This window comes from Sardina pilchardus, chromosome 3 (assembly GCF_963854185.1).
Source record: "Sardina pilchardus chromosome 3, fSarPil1.1, whole genome shotgun sequence".
Lineage (NCBI taxonomy): Eukaryota > Metazoa > Chordata > Actinopteri > Clupeiformes > Clupeidae > Sardina > Sardina pilchardus.
This window is the reverse complement of record NC_084996.1, coordinates 36,846,407-36,868,974: the sequence shown is the minus strand read 5'-3', so window position 1 is coordinate 36,868,974 and position 22,568 is coordinate 36,846,407. Positions and strand designations below refer to the sequence as shown.

Below are 22,568 nucleotides of genomic sequence, written 5' to 3'. Positions count from 1 at the left end.
GGAGGAGGAGGAGGAGGAAGTGGAGGAGGAGGATGGGGTGAACAACAGAGGCCTAGCGGCCCTTCCCAAGGCTGGGGCAATAAGCCTCAGGAAGGCAGCAATGGCAACACCAGTGGAGGAGGAGGAGGAGGAGGAGGAGGAGGACGCATGGGCTCATGGAGTGGCCCCAACTCTGTGAAACAGCCTAGCTCTGGTTGGGGTGGAGGTGGAGGAGGAGGAGGAGGAGGAGGTGGCGGAGGAAGTGGTGGTGGTGGTGGAGGAGGTGGTGGTGGTGGTGGTGGTGGAGGAGGAGGTGGTAGTGGTAGTGGCGGCGGCAGCAGCAGGGACGGGGGAAGCCTGAAGCAGGGACGCTCTGGAGAGCCCACGGGCTGGGAGGAACCCTCCCCACCCTCCATCCGCCGCAAGATGGAGATCGACGACGGTACTTCGGCTTGGGGAGACCCAACTTCCTACAACAAGACGGTCAACCTCTGGGACAAGAACAACCCCGGGGGTCAGGGCAAGAGCGGCCCCTCAGGGGGCCACAGTGGCGGCAACAGCGGCAGTAACAACAACAACAACCCACCCCCTGGCAACAACCCACCTTCCCACCTCCTGCACCACCCTCACCACGGTCCACCTCCCATGCCTAACCTGAGCCATAACCATAATCACAGCCATGGTCCAGGCAACAACAACAACGGCAGCTCACCCGATGGTGGTGGTGGCCCTCATCAACCTGGACCGCCACATGCCAGAGCACCTCTCATGAATCAAGGTAAAGGAGCTCTACTAACTCACTATGGTTGATTTAAACCGTTTTGCTTCCCTGGAATTCTTATATAGGTTATGGTGTTGTCAAGTGTCAACCTCACATAATCATGTAGGGGGAAATTACACATTAAGTGAAAGAACCGCGTAAAATAACTGTAATGATGACTGATTTCCAAGTGCAAAGTGCCTCATTCAACATTTGTGCCAGTCTTGCCTTCAGGTTGATTAGGCCTAATATTTTAGTGAAATATTAACAACTATATTTTAGGATTTTTGCAGTGTGTCTGTGACTAAATTACTGCAATCAGACAGGCCAAGACAGGTGGGAATTCAGCATGGCCGTTGCCTTCATTAGTCACGTTTTATTCAAATCTTAATCCCAATGCTTCAGGGTCTCTTTAAACTGTTGGCCTTATCAGAGAGGGAGGCTTCATGTCTGGTGTAACCATTAGTATTCATTCTTTGTTGTTGGTCTGTTCACTGTGTGATCAGATTTTATTTTCCTTCCGGTACTAGCTGATTTGCACATTAACTTTAGTGGATAGCAAGACAACATGGAGACTAAGCATTTTTGGCATTACATCAGAACGGCCGTTTCAGTCAGCTTTGGATGGATAGCTAAAATGCCACATAGCACCTTTAACCTGTAGCCTAGACATAGACCACATTTTCACAGTGGAATACAGTGGAAATGGGGCTGAGCAGTGCCTGAGAGAACTGTTTCACCGAGTGCTGTGGAAATATTGGTGGATTTGAAGTCTCTGAGCATCAGGCGGAAGTGTTTGGTTGGTGGTTGTATGGCGGGGAGGGGGGGTTGAGGTGGGAGGTGTGTAATTAGGAGGCACTCAGCCATCTGTGCGCAGCTCCAGGCTGGGACGCAGCGGGAGCCTCAGACGGCCTCTGCCCCGTCTTCACCTCCCTTCGCCTCGACTTACCTCAGCCCTGGCCACGGTCCACCCTCGTCACCCCTCTTACACCAGCAGGCCAGCTGGCCGGGCATGCAAAATCAGCCATGACTTAAACAGGCGTCCTCAACCACACACTCAGAGTTTTCCTCAGCTATGATATGATGGAGCAGAGGAGTGGTTGGAAAATGACTAAGTGAATCTTTGAATTAAGAACTGAACAGTGAGGTTGTGTTTTGAGGGTGTGAGGTGTGTACACAGTAAGCAATCCTATGTACAGTATAATATGCAGAAACACCCATGACTGTTAATGTGACTGATCAGTTAGGCCAATCTAAAGAGGCAAGTGTACTTCATTGCTTCTGTTATTTGTGTCGGTCAGCTGCTGATGTGGACACTGTCTCTTCCTACAGGTTGGGGGGAGACGTCCAACGTCCACTCGAAACCAGAGCCTTCCTGGGGGGAGCCACCGCCCCCTGCGGTCTCCATGGACAATGGCACCGCAGCCTGGGGCAAGCCCACTACGAGCATAGGAGGCTGGGGGGACGGTGGCCCCGATGTCTACAACCGGGGCAACCCACCCCCTGGACAAGCACCCTGCAAACCAGGTAAGAGTCATGCTTCATGAAGAAAACGGCCATTTGATTCCATGTATATCACAGACCAGATGTAATACAGCACAGATGGATGATGTTGCTGACATAATACAATACGTCTTAATGCATCTTCTCTGTTATGATAACCTTGTATGACCGCTACATGTATATATATTTTTTTTTAACTGAAAGCTTCTGTGGTCTTCCCTAAGTGCTTACCTGTGTTTAAAGATTTTTTGATCATTCCATGTGCTCTGTGACCTTGATATCCCAATGCAATGCAATTTTAAAAACTGTGTAAAAAGAAAATAATGTGGCACTAGACTGCCATCTGGTGTTGGGGATGCCCACACTACACATTACTGTGCCAGTGACATGACACTAGCTTTCCATCTCTTCCATCTCTCCATATCCGTCTCTCTGTCACATCTCCCGCCTTGCCCCCACTTCAGCCCCCAAATCTATGCAAGATGGCTGGGGAGGTGGAGGGGAGGAGATGGGCATGTCTGGGAGCCAGTGGGAGTCTGAGGACGGGGACATGTGGAACAGCACCACCTCCCAGGAGAGCTCCTCCTGCAACTCCTGGGGCAATCCCGCCAAGCGGGGACCACCGAAGGTGAGTGGAGATCAGAGCGTGAGAAGACAGTTTGAATAATTCAGAGGTCAATCAGTGAGCTAATGACCTGAACTCCACTGAATACAGTGTGGATTCTGTGGTGGTAGTTATTTCCGTGGCTGTATAATCCATGGAGGTATTATGTAGACCTGGAGACAGTGAGGAAGTACTGTCCACATTCATGTCAATGGCCGATGCTAGCTACTTAAGCCAAGAATATATTTGATTGCTGCCACTATCTTTCAAAAATAGTATAGGCATCCAACATGTGCTTACTTTCAAACACATTTTCACAAACAAGCCAAGGAGTTGCCACATTATAGATGGCCACAAATGAGTTTGTCCATGTTAATTGGCTGATCATCCCAGCTTGGATGCTACCAACCCACAGAGATGTCATATGCCTTTGTTCAACACTATGTGACCTCATTGGTATTTCTGTACAAAAGTGGCTGAACGCATATGTTGGACAAACGTTTAAAAATGGTGTTGGCCAACATGGATGATCACTGTCTGAAGCTACTCCTCCATATCCTGACTCTCTGGTATAGATGAATGAGGGAATGAGGGATTCAGTTTGCTCTGCATAGCACCCCCCACTGTGCAGTCATTGTATTGTTCTGTTCTCTCAAAGGGGAAGCTTCCTAGTAAGCCAGACGAGACCTGGATCATGAACCGCCTCATCAAACAGCTGACTGATATGGGCTTCCCGGTGAGTTCAGATTCAGCCAATCATCAGCATCAAGAATTGTACATTTATTCACATGTAACTTTAACACTTTAAAGAGGGATTAGAGGTGATGCCAGTGTAATGAGCTTTACATGACATGAAATGTCATTCCTCACTGACTGGTGTGTTGTTCCGTGACACAGAGAGACCCTGCGGAGGAGGCTCTGAGAAGCAACAACATGAACCTGGATCAGGCCATGAGTGAGTATCACCTTTTAATGGATGATGGGGATGAGTGTGTGTGGGTGTGAGAGAGAGAGAGAGAACAGAACAAAGAGAGAATGTGAAGACGCTCAGACTGTGCTTGTGAGCTGTGAGGAGCCTGTGACTAATATAGACGTGTTTTGGGTCACCCCCCTCTCTCTCAGGCGCCCTGCTGGAGAAGAAGACTGAACTGGACAAGCGAGGCATGGGGATCTCCGACTACAACAACGGCCTGGTCACCAAGCAGATGGGCTGCAGGCCTCCGCTCATCTCCAAAGACTCCTCCTCAGACCGCAACCCCCTCTGTGACAAGGTAGCCCCACTCACTCCTCACTACACACACATACATGGAAAATATGGTTCTTACTAAATACAGTATTACAGGTAGATAGTTGAACCTACACTTGCATTGTTCTGTGGAGATCCTAACTAAAGTGTGTGTGTGTGTGTGTGTGTGTGTGTGTGTGTGTGTGTGGTTCGGCAGGATGGCGGCCTGGTGGACGACAACCACACCTCACCGTTTCTGCCTTCTCCCGGCCTGAAGCTCCCGCTGGCCAGCCCCTCCATCCCCGGTCAGGGCCTGGGGGTCGCCATGCAAAACTTGAACAACAGACAGGTGAGCCCAGTGAGTCTGCACTTCACCCACAGACACTGCCAGTGGAGGAGACCACAACACAACTACGAATACTGGTTCAGTCCACAAAATAGACAACACATGAGATATATTACACGCTGGGGTGTGTGTTTAGAAATACATTTAAGACACTCTGTGTTTTCTAAAACATTCTAAAACTTGCTTCAATGCTTAACACTGCAGCTGCATTCCTTGTCGGAAGTAGAATGCATTTAAAAACTGTGTGTCTGGACACATTTTTGTGCATGCATATACAAGAAATACTGATTAGTGTGTGTGTGTGTGTGTGCGCATCAGATGCAGAGTGGAATGTTTGTGAGTAGTGGAGCGGCTCAAGCAGCGCGGGCCCTGCAGCAGCAGCAGCAGCAGCCTCCTCCTCCTCAGCCGTCAGTGCCGCCTCTCAGTTCCTCCCAGCCTAGTCTACGCGCTCAAGTGCCTCAGTTTCTCTCCCCTCAGGTTAGTGCCACACACTCACACACACACACACACACACACTCACACACACACACACACCGGCACCTATATATACAAACATGTGTAGTGTGACTAGCGTTGCCGTGTGAATCCTCGCGTTGCCTTACGTGCCGTAAAGGCAGACTAATCAGCAAAGTGAAAAGTCACACACCCCACCCATCCTCTCATCAACACAAACACATTTCCTACACTGTACATTCCACAGCTCGGTTCCAGTGGACAGCACCTGTGCTGGACCTTTAACATACAGTAGTCAGTCCCAGCAAATGGTTGTAGAGTAATTACCAAGTTCAGTATGATGATCTATGAATATGAATTGGTGTGTGTACTTGGCATGTGTCTTTCAAATGACCACATACAGTACGCTTGTAGAAACAGCCCTCATGTGAATGGCTCTCCTCTTCTCATCTCTCCTCTCCCAGGTTCAAGCACAGCTCTTACAGTTCGCAGCAAAAAACATTGGACTCAACCCTGCACTTTTAACGTCACCAATAAACCCTCAACATATGACCCTGTTGAACCAACTGTACCAGCTACAGCTGGTGAGTCCCCTGGCTGTTATACAGTGACGTTGTGACATCAGAAAGACTATGCCATCTGTCTGGATTGTATTGGAGTCTTTGTATTGGGACTATAACCGGCATCATTAGTTGATGTGTGTTTGTGTGTAATTATTTTGAAAAGCAACCATTACACCGGAAGTGTGTGTGTGTGTCCATCCACAGGCATACCAACGTTTACAGATACAGCAGCAGATGTTGCAGGCACAGCGCAATGTTTCTGGCCCCATCAGACAGCAAGAGCAACAAGTGAGCTCTTTTCCCTCTCTTCTCTGTCCTCTCCTCCTTCTATTGTTTTGTTCTCTTCTTCATGTTGTTCTCTCCTCCAGTTTCAGTCTCATTTCCTAGCCACAGTGTTTCTGTGTCATTCTGTAACCACACTGGTCTCCCACTGACGACATTTTTGTCATTGTGTGGGGTGTGTGTGTGTGTGTGTGTGTGTGTGTGTGTGTGTGTGTGTGTGTGTGTGATGCTCTCTCTACAGGTTGCACGTACAATCAACAACATGCAGCAGCAGATTCAGCAGCACCAGAGGCAGCTGGCCCAGGCTCTGCTCATGAAGCAGCAGCAGCAGCAGCCTCCTCCACCGCAGCCCCCCACACACCCCGGCCTGCACCCCGGCGCCGGCAAATCAGCCCTGGATAACTTCCCAGGCCAGCCCCAGGCTCCAGGCCTCTCCGACCTGCAGACCAAAGAGACCCAGTCTTCTGCCAACTCCTACAGCCCTTACACACTCTGTAAGCGCGCCATAATCAATCCTGTCTGATATTGTTAGGAAAATCTTCCAGACAGTAAGACACAAGAACCACAACACGTAGTATCGTTTTTATTAACAACTCTGGCCGAGAGGAGAGAGTGCTCACAAAGGAGAATCTCTGGACTCTTCAGCTCAAAGAAGTTCCTTTTATTCAAAGCAAAGCATGACCTTGGCCTGAGCTTTACATCTTTGGCCTGAACTTTATCCTGTCTCCCGTTTCTCGTTTATTATTTTTGCAAGTACCTGGTTCATTTTTTTTTTTTTGTATTCTGACACACACATATGCAGTTGACAGTGATAATTTACATACACTTCTTTGTCAGATACACGTGTGTACGTAATGTGCAGTGTTCACACAAGCTCAGTTTCTTGTAGGTATATAACTAGCAAACTAATATCAAGAGAAGCATTTGAGTTGAAGACCTTCATATGATAGATTGGCTGCTAATTAGCATACGGTCAAATAGGCAGAAAATGGGATTGTCAGATTGTCAATTAATCCCTGCAGTCCTGTATGATGGTTCTGTGTTGAGTGCTTGTGGTGTAAAGTAAGTAACGCTGGTGCTTTGGGCGTCCCCCCAGCAGCCGGCCTGAACCCCAACATGAATGTAGACTGCATGGACATGGGAGGACTGTCCCTGAAGGATCCGCCGCAGCCCCAGTCCCGGCTGTCCCAGTGGACGCACCCCAACTCCATGGAAACGCTCTCGGGCGGCTCCTCACCCACGGACCCCAGCCTCAGCAAGCACGGTACGCACGCACACACGCACGCTCCCTCCCATCTTACCCCCTCCACCGCCACCACCTCCTCTTAAAGCCCAATTCACACCAAAGATTTCTTACGCAACGCGACGAGACAGAGTTGCAGTGGTGTGAATTAAATGTTGCACGTAGTTGCAAACTGTTCAACATGTCTAGTCGCAGTTGCAAGGTTTTAGAACGTCAAGGCTCAGCTCAGCTCGTCTCGTCTCGTCGGGAATCTTTGGTCTGAACCCTACTTTAGAGACTAAGCAGCCGCACTTGTAAACCTTTATAAAAATGGTAAATACAGGGTACTTTTGAGATTAGGTTGCAGTCCCTTGCAAAGCAAGAGGGTTATGAATTGATTGACACATTCTAATTCTGTATGCTTACACCGTATGCCTTATGGAAGAGCAGATGTTTAATATGGGTGTGTCCTCCCATAGGTGCCATAACTGCCCCTAGTCTGGGTCCCCCGGGGAAGCCTTCACTGGACGACTCGTACAGCCCCTATAACCTGATGTCCGGCACAGACTCGCCCACCAGCCCTCTGGTGCCACACGAGAGCTGGGCACCGGGCAAGAGTGCCAGCGACAAGATCTCCAACGGGACCAGCGTCAGCTGGCCTCCTGGTGAGAGAGACACACACACGCACACACACACACACACACACACACATGTGTAATGTTATGCATACAGACATGAGTTTGTATCTAGAAGGTTTAAGTGGTTTAAGTGCATATCACATCCATGCTCAAACACTCCTGTTCAACTCAAGCAGTCACATAATTCAGGCACTCATTCACGGAAAAGAATGTACAGCAGCTGCATAAGTACACACACACACACACACGCACACACACACACACACACACACACACACACACACATACTGTACACCATAATATCCTGTGTCACTGTGGTGATGATCATGTTTATGCTGGCGTGACCGGTAATCAGTTGACAGATGTTAAATAGTTTTAGCTGGGAGGCAGCGGTGAATAACACAGCCCTGTACAATGGCGCTCATTAATTTAGTTCTCCAGCAGATGTTTCCTGCCGTAAACCTCGCATTCTACACTCTCTCTTAGAATTCTGCCCTGGAGTGCCATGGAAAGGACTACAAAACATTGACCCCGAGAACGACCCTAACATGACCCCAGGAAGTGTTCCCAGCGGACCAACCATCAACACCAACATCCAGGATGTCAACCGCTACCTGCTCCGAGACCGGAGTGGAGGTACGAGAAGAGTCCAAGAGAGTGAGTGGGCGAGTGAGAGGGGGGAGAGAGAGTCCAAGAGAGTGAGAGGGGGAGAGAGAGCATCAGGCTCATTTGAGCAGCACTGCTAAGACTGTCGTAACTTACACAGCCTCTGTCGGAGTTCACATACAGTGTTTTTGTTTAAGATGGAGGCATTCTATGCATCATAGCAAGTCTTGTTATTTGGCTATATTTCCAAGTTGCACTATTTTCCCCACATATGCTCAGATAGACAGTCCCTCTTCATATATGGTCTTTTTTCCCTTTTCCTTTTGACGGCAGTGCCACTGACACACACCTACACACACTCACACACACACACACACACACACACACACAATTCCACACACTCGGCTGTTACTTGACTTGTTTCTCTGTGTTTTTCCGTGACCTTTTCTCCTGGCTGCCTCACGCCTGGACTCACTGCAGGCTCCTCGCCTGTGTCCCCTGAGGCCGAGGCCCCCCTGCCTCCCTCGGGCGCCTGGCCTGTCAGTGCCTACGCTAGCCCCTTCCCCCTGTCCTCGCCCGAGGAGGACGACACAGGTACCACGTCCAGTCCACCCAGCGACCCAGCGGTGCCCCTGCCCCAGCTCCTGCCCTCGCCTTCTGCCCCTGATCTTCTGTCCTCGTTCCCCCGTGTGCCCTCTACCCCCCCAGAGGCAATGGATGCGCCCTCCTGCTCTCCGTTTAAAAGTACCGCCCAACCCCCCCCCAGCCCACCCCAGAAAAGTTCCTAGTGACCGCAGGTCTCTTATCCTTCCCCAGGACACTCACCTGGATTGTGTCCCAGTGTTTTGTGCTCCAGCCTGAGTAGCCTGTTCTCCTTCAGGACATGTAGTGGTGCACCTGCCCTCCCCCTCTGGTGATTCCCCAGGGGCATGATGCCCTTCCTGTGTGTGTGTGTGTGTGTGCGTGTGCGTGTGCAGTAGCTGGACTCTTGTTAGATTCTACTCCAAGTGTCTGACCACTCCCCTCTCTCCCTCCCTCACCTGTTGTCCTGCAGGCAAGCTGTCGGACATGAAGTCCACCTGGTCGCCGGGGCCCATCTCCCACACGCAGCCCTCGCTGTCGCATGAGCTCTGGAAGGTTCCGCAGCAGGGCCCACGCAGCGCCGGCATGGCCCTGACCCGCCCCCCGCCGGGCCTCACCAACCCCAGCAAGCCCGCCCAGTCGTCCACCTGGGGCGCCAACTCCCTGGGCCTGGCCCCGGCCCCCGGCTGGAGCAGCTCGTACTCCTCAGGTACGCCACGAGGTACTGCTCTCCCTACGCCGAACACAAATACACTCACAGGTGTGTTCCAGTTTAAAGTGGGTACATCCAGTTCTTTGCTGTTAGTCCAACGTATTTAAGTTATAGCGATATTGTGCAAATTGAATTATGTATTCATCACCCACATAGACTGACACTGATGCCATGAATTTGAGTTGAATGTATGTGCATGTGAGATGAGATAAAGTATTTCTTCAGCTCCTGGACACTATGCAGCAAGAGTAAACACACTGTAGTAGTTTGTAAGGTGTTGTAAGGTTAGTGTAATAGAATGTAATAGTGTAACTATTCTGTAATAAAAACAATTGTTTTGTCAAACTAATCATAATATCAAAAACGCCTACGGTCTGTTACCCACTGTTACCCACTCCAGCATTACCCACTGAAGTTGCATGCAAATCAGCTAGTGCCAGGCTTGCTATCTTGTAATTCCAAATTGTACCACAAGTGGGCGCTATATTGAATACAATGCTAGGGCACTATACAATGCAAGTCAGAGTCCTGTCTGGCTGTGTTCAAGACAACTCAAAGCCTACAGAATTCCACATTGCTCATTCAAATTAAATTGGGCATTCACAAATATGTTAATCTGAGAATATATTACAGGTCTTGTTTGAATTAAAACTATTTGAGAATTACTTGAAAATAACTATACTCAGTGCAGTTTTGACAAACTGAAATCATTGTTTTGTCATACACTATACCATTTTGTTTGTGTGACTAATGTTTCTCCTCCTCCTCCCCCTGTACCTCCTCTCCTGTCCTAACCTGTCCTCCCCATCTCCCCCTTTCCTCCCCATCTCCCCCTCTCCTCCCCCTCTCCTCCCCCTCTCCTCTCCTCCCTGGTCCCTCCCAGGTACCACCTGGAGCACTGACAGCTCCAGCAGGACGAGCAGCTGGATGGTGCTGAGAAACCTCACTCCTCAGGTAGCACGAAGCCACAGGGCCACCACAGCACACGCCAACACCACATTCACACCAGACCGGCCTTTAACTTATGTTTGCCTGACTCTGTGTGTGTGATTGTCTTCTGTGTGTGTGTGTGTGTGTGTGTGTGTGTGTGTGTGTGTATGTGTTTGGTTTTTGTGTCTGAAACAGATTGACGGCTCCACCCTGCGGACTTTGTGCATGCAGCACGGGCCCCTGATCACCTTCCACCTGAACCTGACGCAGGGCCACGCTGTGGTGCGCTACAGCTCCAAAGAGGAGGCCGCCAAAGCCCAGAAGTCCCTGCACATGTGCGTCCCCATCCCACATCCCAACACAACACAACACATGCAGGAATGACCCATGGCCATATTGTCTTTAATACATGGTGTTTCTCTGTGCCTGCAGGTGTGTGCTGGGGAACACCACTATCCTGGCGGAGTTTGCCAGCGAGGAGGAGGTGAACCGCTTCTTTGCACAGGGCCAGGCGCTCACCCCCACCACCAGCTGGCAGGCCAACCAGCCCTCAGCCAATCAGACGCGCATGGGCGTGGCCGGCTCCTCCCACAATCCCATGGCCCACTGGAGCAGCGGCGGCGGCGGCGGCCTGGGAGCCAACATCGGAGGAGGTGGAGGGGCTCCTGGGAAGGCGGGGGGCGAATTGCTGTGGGGGGCCGTGCCGCAGTACTCCAGCCTGTGGGGGCCCCCTGGGGGAGAGGACGGGAGGGTGGTGGGCAGCCCCACCCCAATCAACACGCTGCTTCCTGGAGACCTGCTGAGTGGAGAGTCCATGTAGAGGGAGGGGCGAATGGATAGACAGACGAATGGACAAGTACCTAAGGCTGCCTGCCCCCTCCCTCACCCACAATCCTCCATCCTCCATCCTCCATCCCGCCCCACCCAGTCCTTCCATACCCTGCCCACACCACCCCACTGCCCTCTGGGATTACCGGTTGTGGAGGAGTATTTTAAAGTTGCAAACGAAAAAAAAAAAAAAAAAGAACATGACCGACAGACAGACAAACAAACATACATTCACTTACAGGAGCAAAAAACCAAGCAAATGTTGTGGTGATAATCAGCGTCAATGGAACTGTAAGATAAGAGACAGGAGGCAGAGGCAATACATGTCGTAGAGGCTGCTGACATTCATTCTACTTCTTTTGACTTCTGTCCATTCTTCAGTTCTTGTTTTGTCATTTCGGTGGATTCCTGTTTGGGATTTTCTTTTTTTTTTTGTGACTTTTACTTTGGTATGTTTTTGGTCAGTGTTCCTACGAGAACTTTGACTGAGAAGAGACACCGGTTGCAGACACAACAGGAAAGGAGAATGTTTTAACAGACTGAAACTCTTCTGAGTACTGGGGTTGTGGGTGTGTATGTGCTTGTGTGTGTGATTTCATGTGTATTTTTGACTACAACTGGTGAGACAAGCTGCCATTTTGATGAAAAAAAATGAAACCAGAAGTCCCCCACCCCTAACTTCCTCAAGGCCCTATCTGAGTCACCCTCTTTGGCTCTGACCACCTTCGTAAGACATCATTCCAAGCCCATCCTAGCCGCAGAACCAGATTCAGCACCTTCTCGGACCTGTCCCCGCTGGTTCTGGCGGTTCCGTCGCACTCGCAGCACTTAAACTAGCCTTAACTGCTCCCTGGTGTCCACCGCCCCGAACCCCCCGCCCGATCGACGCCCCTCCTCAGTGGATGTTGCCGGTGAAGTATTGCACAGCCTTGTGTCTGAGCCAGAGCTGGGGGTGGGAGGGTGTCGGACGAGGGGAATGTGACGCTAGCGGAGATGGGCCAGATCTCTATCGATGGGGGTAAGGGGACACCCCCCCACCCCCCCACCCCTTCCCCTCTCCTTGACCTGACCTCGGGCCTCGGATGGGACGCCCACAGCCCTCTACCCTGATCCCTCGGCCTCCTGCAGGTCACTCCTTATCACAGCAGGCTGGCAGTGGGCCTGAGCAGGTGTTCTGGGGCCAAGGACATGTATTTTGTGTCTGTATGTGTGTGGAGGGTGTGTATGTGTGACCAATATCATGATCAACCACTGCTCTATGTTACTTTCAGGAACACTTTGATTTCTCTGATGCTGCACAGCTTTTTTTTTTGGTATCTTTTTGTTTGTTTGTTTTGTTTTGTTTTGTGTTATCGATGAAGTGGACTACTGCAAACAACTCTGGTTCAGTTGGTTCTATTCCTGCCAACCTGTCGACTTCAAAAGGATGACTGGAGCGTGTCTCTGGGAGACCGCCATTCCTTGGGCCCAACCACAGCCTCCTCCGTCCGTCCACGCGCCAACCAAACACCGCTAATGCCAGTCCATCTCTGAGCGAACCAGGACCAGCACGGCAACCATCAACCCAACTCAGCCCAACCCTACCTAAGCCTAGTCCTTCTGAACCCTAAAGGCCAACTCCTCTGGTTCCTGATTCTGGTGGATGGAAATGAACAAAGCACTTCAGCCACCCTGACGCCCTTAATCCCTCCCACCTCCAACCAGCCATTGTCCCCCAGCATAGACTTCATACAGGCCCCTGAAGGCTTCATACCAAATAAGGCAGGAGGAACACCCCCTTTTTTTTTGCCATTTTCATCAATATTCCAATCACGCTTATTTCTACTTTGTGTAGGCATACCAGGTACAAAACAAAATGTCCGCTAACAAGAGACAGGTGGAGGGGAAGGAGGATGTACCTATAGCACTTATAGTGTCAAGAGCCAAGCTCTACCGTCAATGCCAACTGAATCAGTGGAGTGGAGAGGCAGACTGAGAAAAGGAATTAACTTCTTAAAAAGCAATCGACACTGCATCTCCACATCCTCTTTGAGGCTGTTCTATGACTTCTAAAAAAAAAAGGGTTTGGAAAAACTCCCTTTTTCTATTTTTGCTTTTTATTCCCATCTTAGTCTCAGACCATGAGGGTTGGGTTTTAGATAAAAAAAAAATAAAAAACTAGCAAAATGAAGGGAAGACTAAAAAAAAAAAAACATGAGTGATGTTCAGACATGTGATTTACTTTGAGTCGTTTTGGTCTTTCAAACTTATCAAAGTTTAAAAAACAAATACAAATATCACTGTTGGAATGCTCTGAAAGCCTTTCCTAAGGAGGACGTGTTTCGGCGTACTGGTGCCAGCCGGGCGAAGTCCCAGCACCCATTGGGGCCCCCCTGACAGTGGGCTCTCAGCCAAGCCTGTATGACAAGAGTGGCCATCGAGTGCCTATCTGCTGTGGAGCCCGCGGACCCTGCCACGCGGTGACTCTGCCACTCTGCTCTCTGCCAGCTCCTGCCCTCACCCACCTAGCACACCCTCCGACAGCCATCCAGTCTGGACCTTTGCGCGCCCCCCCCCCCCCCCCCCCTCCCCCTTGCCCTCCACGCCACCCTGGCTGTGGTCAGTCCTCATGCCTGGCAGAGAGCAGCTCTCTAAGAACTGGCCAATCAGGTACTACTGTGCCAGCACTCGACCTCAGCTCAAAGACTTGACTCGTACATTTACTCGTTCCTCTCATGCAAAGATCACTTTAGCTGGAGGTGGACAGATCTGGCGTGTTTTGTTTGTGTTTTTTATTTTTTTGTCTTCAGTTGTCTGTTCTTTGGATAATCGCCAGTGGGGTTTTTTTTCCATCGTTTTTTTTTTTTCTGTGGGTCAAGGTTGCGGTTATTCTTGTGATGGAGTTTTGAAAATCAGTCTCTATTTCCTTGTCGGTATCTTTTGTGTGTTGGACAGATTGTGTACGCGTGCTTTGTCCATGCAGTGGTCTTCAAAGTAGCTGCTCACCAGCCTCTCTCCCTGGCTTCTCGCTGTGTCCACACACACAAACACACACACACACAAACACTTATGGGAGAGGCGCAACCGCAGTACTGCGCAACCCGTGGTGGTTGTCCACTAAATCAATACTACATATTTGAACGTCGTCTCGATACATTTTGTTTTCTCTCTTCACTGATGGACAGAGGTTCTAGGAACAAACCCTGGCAAAATGTCGAAGGTTTTTCGTTGTTGTTGACTAGTTTGTTTTTGTTTTGCTGTTTTTGAAAGGTGACTGATCGTAGTGGTTATGCTGGGTGGCCCTTGGCCTGTCACACCCTCTCCTCTCCTTCTGCGGTGCTCGTGTATACCACACCCCCGTACAGGTGCTTCTGTCAAAAAGGCAGATGTGGCTCATTGCTGCCAGTCATCCACTCGCTACTTCAACCGCGACCAACCGCCAGTGCTTTTCTCATATCGCGAAAGTGAAGCGCGCCTCATTCGCACACCTGCAGCTCGTACTTCTATGCAAAGACCAAGAGGTGAATGTTCTATATTCAAGCCATCCTCATCCTATTCGAAGTGATCAGCCGAGAAGCCAAGCAAGTAGCTCTTTTCTTAATGCACAGATGTCCTCAGTCCCAGTCTTGCACCTCTAAATACACAATGAGTCATTTGAGGTGAATGACATGAGCTGGTTAGCTTATAGTGTCAAACCCCATCCCCCGCCAAACACTGACAGACTCGGTGGAGAAGAAGATCGTTTTAGGTGTAGCTTCCTGTGTTTTTTACTGACACAGTACGTTCTGAAAGCCACAACGCAATCAGTTGACCCTGGGATGGAAACGGTTGCTGCGGAAACTAGACACCCAGCAGCGCAAGAACAAGGCAGGAAAGATATCAGAACCTTTTCGCCTTCTCAAGGTCTGTAGAGAACTGTGGCAGAGCCAGAGAGAGTAGGGGCCCCTAAAGGGGGAATGGAGGAGAGGAAGGGTGTTGGGGTGGCAGGTTATGGGCTACCCAGAGACAAGTAACGTTTGGTCCCAGTTATCAAGAACTCTGTCCCTGGGACCAACCCAACGAAACAGGGATTCCAGAATGCTGAGGTGCACTGTTGATGGTCACATCGGGTACATCTTTCTTTAAACCAAAAAAGGAGTTTATTTTTTTTTCTCTCTCTCTCTCTTTTTATGTTGGCACTTTTTATGTCTACTATTGCGTCTGTATATTGAGTCCTTTAGCATGTGTACGTTTCAGCAGTAGCTGAAGTGGTTTTCTCCAAAGGGCCTTCATCATCCCCCCACAGATCAACTAGCACAGAAGGTTCGATGGTGGTCCAACGTGTTACACAATGTTACATTTCCATGGATCAGGAGAACAGGGACACATCTCAGTCGTTACCAAGTCTTAACGAGAAGGAAGCAAATTGTTTTTGTTTTTTTTCCCCAGATGATATTAATTCATGAGTGACATTAGCAACAATCACTATTGCCTGTTCTCTGAAACTGCCTTGATTCTAGACGGGACATGAGGCCGCAAGACGGTTCATGAGAAGTTTTTGTGGTTGCGAGGGAATGGGGTGGGATCGGGGCAATATTTCAGAGGCACCCAGGATTCTGAACTGCTGCACCAGCACTGAGAGGCAGCATCCTCTTTCTCTTCCTCTCTCTCTCTGCAGCTAGCCTACCACAAGTGGCACACCAGCTCCCATTGTGTGCATGGGATCGTAGACTCCCTTTTGGGCCACCCCCTTCTTCTATTTTCAGTGGCACAGACTCCAGTAACTGGAGGAACGCCTGCTTCTCAATCATATGTGGGACAGGGGGGTGGAGGGAGGCCAGTCCTTCTCATGGAGCAGAGGATGTGAGCCTCTACCTCCGCAGGGGCTAAGGGACAATATGCACACACTGGCTTATATATACATAAATATCTTACATTTATGTGAGAATGGAAAACAAGGTTGTTCTTCTTACATGAATCTTCTTCCTTAGGCCCCTGTTTTAATCACCCATTCTCAAACTCGTTTGTCCCACTCTCCATTTCCCAAAAAGAAGTCAAAAGACCTCAAACATATCAATATGACACAAGATATTGAAAATAAAACCAATACTTGAATGAAAAAGAAAGCGCCAATAATTAAATGTGAAATCTTTTTTGTAATAATTTTGTCTCATTCATACACTTCCAAGTTTTTTGATATTGGTTCAAAATAAGTAAAAAAAAACTAAAACTTTTTTTATGAAAAAAGTGGCAAAATGACATCTGTTTAATGTGAGTGTTTGCACAAGGTTGTGTGTACTGTACGCTAGGTGAACGTGATAGTATGCATATGTATGCCAAGAGAGGGTTGGTTCGGACAAGAAAGCGTGCTTGCGATTTACAGCGGATTACCCGCTTATTTTATTTTTTTATCCAGTGTCTCATAGTTTTTAGGTTTTTCTTCATTTTTTTGCGCTCATGAAAAACAAAATCCTCTATATTCTGATGTATAATGTTGTTGTTATTAGCTTCTAGCGTTGCACTGACTGTGTCGGCTGACCCTCGTTCAGCTAATTGTACACCACGAAATGACAAACAAACTGAGGGGAGGCGGTGACAATTCACGTGTAAATGTTTACTCGAGGTCTTCACAAGATACAAAAAAACAAGTGTGTTTTTCTCTTTGTTATTATTAAATATGTACTATGTTATATCTACCTTTTAGTGGCTTTTATTGTGGAATAATGTAAGAAAACATTTTTAAGGTCAGCAGATAATGAGTATTGCACCAGTTTTTTTTCCTCCCAATTATTAAAAGAAAAAAATTTTAAAACACAAAAAAAGTATAAAATGATAAAAAGCTGTTTAAAAAAAGACTCTTGAACTGTGGCCATAGATAGACATACAGAAGTAGAGCTTGTCCTCTCTATGCCAGAAAAGGACAGGAGGTCAACTGGAGGTGACTGCAGGACTCATTTCAGAGGTGCCTACCTTTTGTAGTGTGTTTTCTAGCTTTATTTTCTGATGGTTCTTTCCATTTTATCTTTTCTGTTGTCCACTCAAGTATTTGTTATGCCCCACTCCCCCATTTTCTCTCTTTGTCAGGCCATCCACAATGCGTTTACAAGCATTTTGTTTGTTGCTGAAGTTAGATGAAAAGAATTTTACAAATGGAATTGTCAGGTTGAAAACAAACTTTCAATAGTGAAATGGATAAGATGAAAATATGAAACATGTAATGATATGAAGATTATTTTGCTAATTTCCAAGCTCTGGGACTGATCAGTGTTGTGTCTGTATTTCATGTATAAAGTTTTATGTTGTTATTTTGTTCTGACTGACAGAGCCTGTTCATGTCTGTGTATGGAAATGTTTGTTTTTGTTCCTTGTCAAACAAAGGCATTGTTGCTCTACCATCTTGCACACTCAGAAGAAGAAAAAAAAAGTGGACAACATCTCAGGATGGCTAGGGCTCTCGAGCACCACCTCCATGACATTTTAATGTTCCTTTTTTGAGAACAAACAAAAAGGATGACAAAAATTGTAAGCACTGAGGGTTATGAATTTCAGAAGCAGCAGCAGATAAAGTTCATTGTCTCTGATAAATCCGTAGCAGATACAGTACATATTTACCAAATAATGAACTCTAAAAGAAAAAGATGAGTGCTTTATATATATCTAAGATATCTATTATATGAAAAAAATGCTTTACATTTTAAACAAAAATGATCAAGGATTTTTGATAGTGAAATGGACGGCAAAATAGACACACAAGTTTGCTGGATGTTTGCAATCTCTTGTATTTTCATATGAGGTCCCTTCCTGTCAGAAATCAGGAGTTTTGTGCATTATAATGTTTGTCTCTTCTCCCATAATCTCCCTGTCATGGCGGGTATGAAACGACTAAGGAGAGGACTTTCACTGAAGGGTGTCTGCATCAACATGGACTAATTGTTTGATAAGGAAGGACTGAGATGCTGGTTTTAAAGGATCATGATCTATGCACAAGTTGTTGGGGGCGTGGGAGAGCACCTGGGCTTTCCTTATTAGGGTGTTGCACTTCACCTCTGGATCCTCTCCCCAACCCAAAAGAAGTCCTTTCGAGTATACCCCCTTCTCCCCACTTTTATCTTTCATTGCCATGCTATGTATTCCTAAACCAATGAACATCTCATTGGAGCAGAACACTGTGGGTTTTTAATGTAGCCCGTTTAAGAAAAAAAGATGAGTTTTAAGGGTGTACTTTTTCTCCGACAGGAATCATGGGTGGGGTTTTGGGCAAAATGGGGTGGCATTTTTGCCTTTTTTTTGTTTTACAATGTCAAGGAAAATGTCTGTACTGAGATTTTCAGAGAATGAGTCAGTGGCTTTGAATCGTTTGGATTTTTTTCCTTTCTCTCTGTCCTCCTAGAATGTGATTGTTGATGACATGCAGCAGAAAAAAATGTTTTCTTGAACTATCGAGCTTATTACAAACAGTTAATAAATTGCATTTTTTCTTGGCCAAAAGTTGTGTTCTTCAAGACTCATAAGCTATACAAACTATCATATAATACAATGTATTATAGAACAAGTATTGTGTGTATGCTGTTTTCTGCACAACAGTCGCTAATAGGTTAAAGTAAAGGTGTTTAACTTATACACATAACCAGCAGCCTACCATACTTACAGTAGGCCTACATACACAGCAAATTAATTAGCTGAAGTTTCACCAAGATCAGATAACATTGTCTCCACAGTCATACAAAACATGGTATTCTAAAGGTGATGCTTCACATTGTTTTAACATAGGCTACAGAATCTCCCACCAGCAATAAAATTGGAAAGCCGTATGGGCCATCTATTCCACCACCTTTCATCGGAAGTTCAACGTATTGAGGGATACTGCAACATGCATTGCATCTTAACATGCCCACATCAGCGATTACACTGCTTGATTAAACTGTCCTGTCCAGTATTCATCAAGAACTCTTAGAATCTGTCCTCAAATGATCTGAGAGTTGTCACAGAACAGACGTTTGAGTTTGAAGGCTGGGCCTTAAAGTCTGAGGACTTGCATACTGATTCTCCTGCACAGGCATCAGGTTAGGCGTGGCATATATGTTCATGTCCTCCTGCTGGGTAGCCATCTGTTGGCCATTCTGGGTCACAAGATTCCCCTGCTGTCCAATGGACATCACCTCATAAATGTCATTCATTGGTGGTGAGGGCTTTGAACTTGGCCTCTGTTTGCTCTAAACCCAAAAGGAGATAAAGTGCATAATAAGTCTGGAAGTAATTGAGAAACAAAATATACATATTATACATAATGTATGTTAAAGTGATGTCATCTGCTGAGTGTCCTCAGGGACAACACATTTTGTGTCAATTTCAACACACAATCTATCTTTCACAATCTGAAATCTGTCTTCCACCTTTCACCCAGCCACACAATTGCTGTTGAAATTGACACAAAATTGTGTGGTCCCTGAGCAAAGATGTGGGGCCCCGAGTTCGGTGGCAATATATTTGCGGGAAGCTCTGTCAAGGTGAGGACCCAGAGATGGGTGAGACCTCTCCAGTGAAGTGAAATTGAATCAACAGATGTTAAATTATACTTCGGCCTCTGACTCACTGCCCACTTTTTGTGTCTGACTTCGTTATGGCCACCGTGTGCATACACTGTCGGCAAAATGCGTCACACACATGAAGACATCACTTTATAGAGTGTGATTACTAAGCACACTGATGAGAACCCTATACACAACAGTCAGCTTGAAGAAACTGGTCCTAATATGACAGTATCTGAACCGCAACATCTTAATCCTTTCGGTGAGCCAACAAATTTATCTAGGCTATGTTTCTGCAAGTGGGCCACAATCTCAGATCAGAGACCTGTATGCTTCACTTATATTCAACATTCCTCCCGAGTTGACATGAGTCAGTGTTATTAAATGTTCACTTCACGTTATTTATGGACATTTTACTTTGCACAAAGACAAAGCCTCTTTTGAGGGGAACTGAATCCCCAATCCAACCCAATCCTGTCTAGTTTTGGATCTGGTATGGGGCTGCAGACTGAGGAGTAGGTGAGGAGACCAGAGCATACTTACATGTTGCATCAGGCAGAAGCCAGTGAGCAGAAGAGAGAGCAGAGCTACTGCTGCAGAGATGGCATACAGCAGAGATGTGTAGCGACTGCACTGGCAAGGGCCATCTTCTTCTGAAAAACAGTAGTGATCACTTTATGAACCGACACGGTCACCTCCATCTCAGTGACTTGTTGAATATTCTGCATCAGATCTTCCAATCAAAATGTTAAAAAATCAAATAGAAGTTTACAATGCTTCTGGTAGAACCAGAGCACATTTAGGATCAAACGTTTTAAAATTCATAAGATTCATTCAAGACACTGTATCAACACATACTGTAGATAGAAGAGCATGGAGGAAAAGGCTTAAGATCAAACCCACCTGCTCCTTTAACATGAAGAAAGAGCTGAGTGCTGCCCTGGACGTCCTGATTGGATAAGGAGTCTTTGTAAATAAACCTGCTTGTGTACAGGCCAGTGTCAGTGCGGCGCAACTGGGAGATGTTCACGTTTATTGGCAAAGATGCGACGTTTTCACTTGTCTGGACACGGCCAGTGTAAGATGGACTTTCCTTTGCACCGTTCTCCGACAGGAAGAGGACCTGCCTCTTTGGCTGAGTGGCCGTGTGCTCCAGGTAAAACTCAATCAGCTGTCCTTTCCTCTCCTCTGGTTCTGGCTCACTGTAAATGCTCACAGACTCTCCTTCCGTTGTTTGGATATACCGCACTTCCTTGGACGCTGGGGGGGATAGGTTAATTAGGTTATAAATTGACTTTAGAAATGCTGGATTTACTTTTTCAAAACACTTGAGATAAAGTTCTTGAGATAAAGTGCAGTGGGGAGCTTAAATGTGCACTATTAATGCTCAGAGAGAACATTCCTTCACTTGTACCATTGCATTTGAACATTTCAAAGTTTAATGTCAGCGACCTCGCCGCTCTGAAGATCTAAGATCATTTTTGGCAAACTGCCAAAACGTTTGCATAGTGATAATAGTCCTGCGGCTGGATACAAATATAGCAGTGGGGTTGCACAGTGGCAGGATATGGAGTCTGACACATTTCCTATGTTAGAACTGGACTAAACGGTTTCTCAGTTCATAAAAGGCAATTTCTTTGAATCATTCAGGAAATATTGCAGGCAGAGCCAGCTGTCCGACAGCACTCCATTTGTCAATTAAATACTCACCAAAGACAGGCCTATTGCTGCAAAAGCTTTTAGTGTAATCATAACCTTTACATAAGAGGGTGGTCTCAAGCACAGACCAAAAAAAATATTGGTCATTGGTTTGTGGAGAGAAGACAACCTTTCCTTCTTCGAGGATTTGTACAATGCAATTTTGTTTCTCTTTGAGAAGTAAGGGTCCAAGATGGGAGTTACACTTCAATGCAGACAGGGTAATCATGACTAAACTGTGAACTGTATAGATTCGAGAGAAAATTAAGAGTGAGCCCTTTTGTTTGTGGTGCAAAACTGGTGCAAAAACAGTTTAAAAGGTCAATAACTTATAACCATCCAACTATAGCATGCCAGTGGTTTAAATTTGATATAATATAACAATACTGTAATATGGACGTCAGTTTTCAACCTGAGTGAATTGGGACAAGTGCTATCCAATATAAGAAATTGCTGTCAATTTCATTTCCATCTGCTTCAACACAATGCTGACAATAAACTGTCAAATAAACAAACTTTCGTCGGACATTAGTCCGACTTAGGCAGAGGTCCGCTAATGGCCAAGTTGCCCATCTGTGTTCATGGCATTATGATCACATATTCCCAAGATTACATTGTTACAAGAAAGACTCGTCTGATGTACATCCATGAAGTAGGCTATGTAACATCTGAAATGGTAATTTATAGACAGGAATTTCAGCAGACTGACTGTAACTTGTGAAAAAACAGTCCCACCATATGAAGTGTGAGAATTGTACTACCCCTACATGTGTAAACTTAAGAAAATTATTTTAGCACCTAGAAAAAATTGCATTACACAGCAAAGGCAGCATTTTGTTGATCTGTGCTAAGGGTTTCACTAAAAAGTTTGACATCCTATGTTTCAAAAATCAAGTCCCACAAAGGGAGAGTTTCATAAAGCAATTATAAAGTGTTATTTATGGAGAAGCAACATACCAACTGCTTGAATGCCTAATATCCAAAGCACAGAACTGAGGATCCTCATGCTGGGGTTAAAGTAAAGATCAAGAACATGAACTCGGCTTCCTAAAACCTGCGTAATAACAAATGACAAAATACTCGCTTTTGTGAATATTGTGTCGCACTGAAGTCATGAACGCCCTGACTACTGAGATTAACAGGCATGCTCC

General features: G+C 46.8%; 2 protein-coding genes across 2 annotated transcripts in view; one reads left to right on the top strand and one right to left on the bottom strand.

The window, feature by feature from the left end:
• tnrc6c1 (trinucleotide repeat containing adaptor 6C1) overlaps nt 1-11,432 on the top strand; it is a 43,469-nt gene extending 32,037 nt beyond the window's left edge. The window contains exons 6-24 of the mRNA XM_062533134.1: nt 26-241; nt 359-757; nt 2,072-2,266; nt 2,707-2,870; nt 3,505-3,582; nt 3,744-3,801; nt 3,969-4,117; nt 4,289-4,420; nt 4,736-4,894; nt 5,335-5,454; nt 5,638-5,721; nt 5,957-6,209; nt 6,815-6,979; nt 7,417-7,602; nt 8,062-8,211; nt 9,236-9,472; nt 10,359-10,429; nt 10,601-10,740; nt 10,838-11,432. Of these exons, the coding sequence (XP_062389118.1) occupies nt 26-241; nt 359-757; nt 2,072-2,266; nt 2,707-2,870; nt 3,505-3,582; nt 3,744-3,801; nt 3,969-4,117; nt 4,289-4,420; nt 4,736-4,894; nt 5,335-5,454; nt 5,638-5,721; nt 5,957-6,209; nt 6,815-6,979; nt 7,417-7,602; nt 8,062-8,211; nt 9,236-9,472; nt 10,359-10,429; nt 10,601-10,740; nt 10,838-11,225 (3,344 nt within the window). The 3' untranslated portion in view covers nt 11,226-11,432. The remainder of the gene's footprint in view (nt 1-25; nt 242-358; nt 758-2,071; nt 2,267-2,706; nt 2,871-3,504; nt 3,583-3,743; nt 3,802-3,968; nt 4,118-4,288; nt 4,421-4,735; nt 4,895-5,334; nt 5,455-5,637; nt 5,722-5,956; nt 6,210-6,814; nt 6,980-7,416; nt 7,603-8,061; nt 8,212-9,235; nt 9,473-10,358; nt 10,430-10,600; nt 10,741-10,837) is intronic.
• A 5,178-nt stretch (nt 11,433-16,610) lies between these two features.
• LOC134077491 (uncharacterized) lies at nt 16,611-22,521 on the bottom strand. Its single transcript, XM_062533133.1, has 4 exons — nt 22,375-22,521; nt 20,623-20,979; nt 20,263-20,372; nt 16,611-19,404 (listed from the first exon to the last, which is right to left on the bottom strand). The coding sequence occupies exons 1-4, from the start codon at nt 22,421-22,423 to the stop codon at nt 19,174-19,176; spliced, it is 747 nt and encodes a 248-aa protein (XP_062389117.1). The 5' UTR covers nt 22,424-22,521; the 3' UTR covers nt 16,611-19,173.
• Between the last annotated feature and the right edge of the window lie 47 nt (nt 22,522-22,568).